Below are 623 nucleotides of genomic sequence, written 5' to 3'. Positions count from 1 at the left end.
ATATTCTTTTCAATTTACACTGTTATCACTATCATCGTCACTGTTATTATTGTTATTGTTTATATATCACGTCACATAGCTTATATTTTTTTAATTTTTAAATATGCATATTTTAAATATGCATCCTTATCATTATCATCGTCACTGTTGTTACTGTTACTGTTTATATATCACATGGACATAAATTATATTTTAATATGTGTACTCTTATCATTATCATTATTGTTACTGCTCACATATCATATACGTGTAGTTTGTATTCATTTATATATATATATATATGCGTGCATTCTTATCATTGCCGTTATCGTTATCATTGTTATTGTTATTGTTTACATATCATATATAAACAGTCAGATTTATATAAACGCGTCATATGTTTTATATGCATTTAAAAAATGAAATAGCAGAAATAAATACAAATTGTGTAATGTTTGTATTTATTCGCAAATATTTGTACTTTAAAAGAAAATTAAATTTTTGTTTATATTCTTTTGAAATTAATATTTCATACTTACTATTAACTATGTATATGTTTTTTTTTTCCCTCCTCTCTCTCTCTCTCTCTCTTCCATTAATATATGCATTATATATTCGTTATTTTTGCTTCTTTTTTTCCTTTT

The 623-nt window shown here is 23.1% G+C and overlaps 1 protein-coding gene across 1 annotated transcript; it reads left to right on the top strand.

The window, feature by feature from the left end:
• Positions 1-623, top strand: LOAG_16250 (hypothetical protein; the record flags this gene model as incomplete). Its single annotated transcript, XM_003151738.2, has 2 exons — positions 1-330; positions 508-623. Coding segments are annotated over 2 exons (446 nt in total), but the record flags the coding sequence as incomplete, so codon positions are not given.

Source organism: Loa loa (assembly GCF_000183805.2).
Source record: "Loa loa unplaced genomic scaffold supercont3.5109, whole genome shotgun sequence".
Taxonomy (NCBI): Eukaryota; Metazoa; Nematoda; class Chromadorea; order Rhabditida; family Onchocercidae; genus Loa; species Loa loa.
Note: the sequence above shows the minus strand (reverse complement) of the source record. Positions and strands in the feature narration are given on the sequence as shown.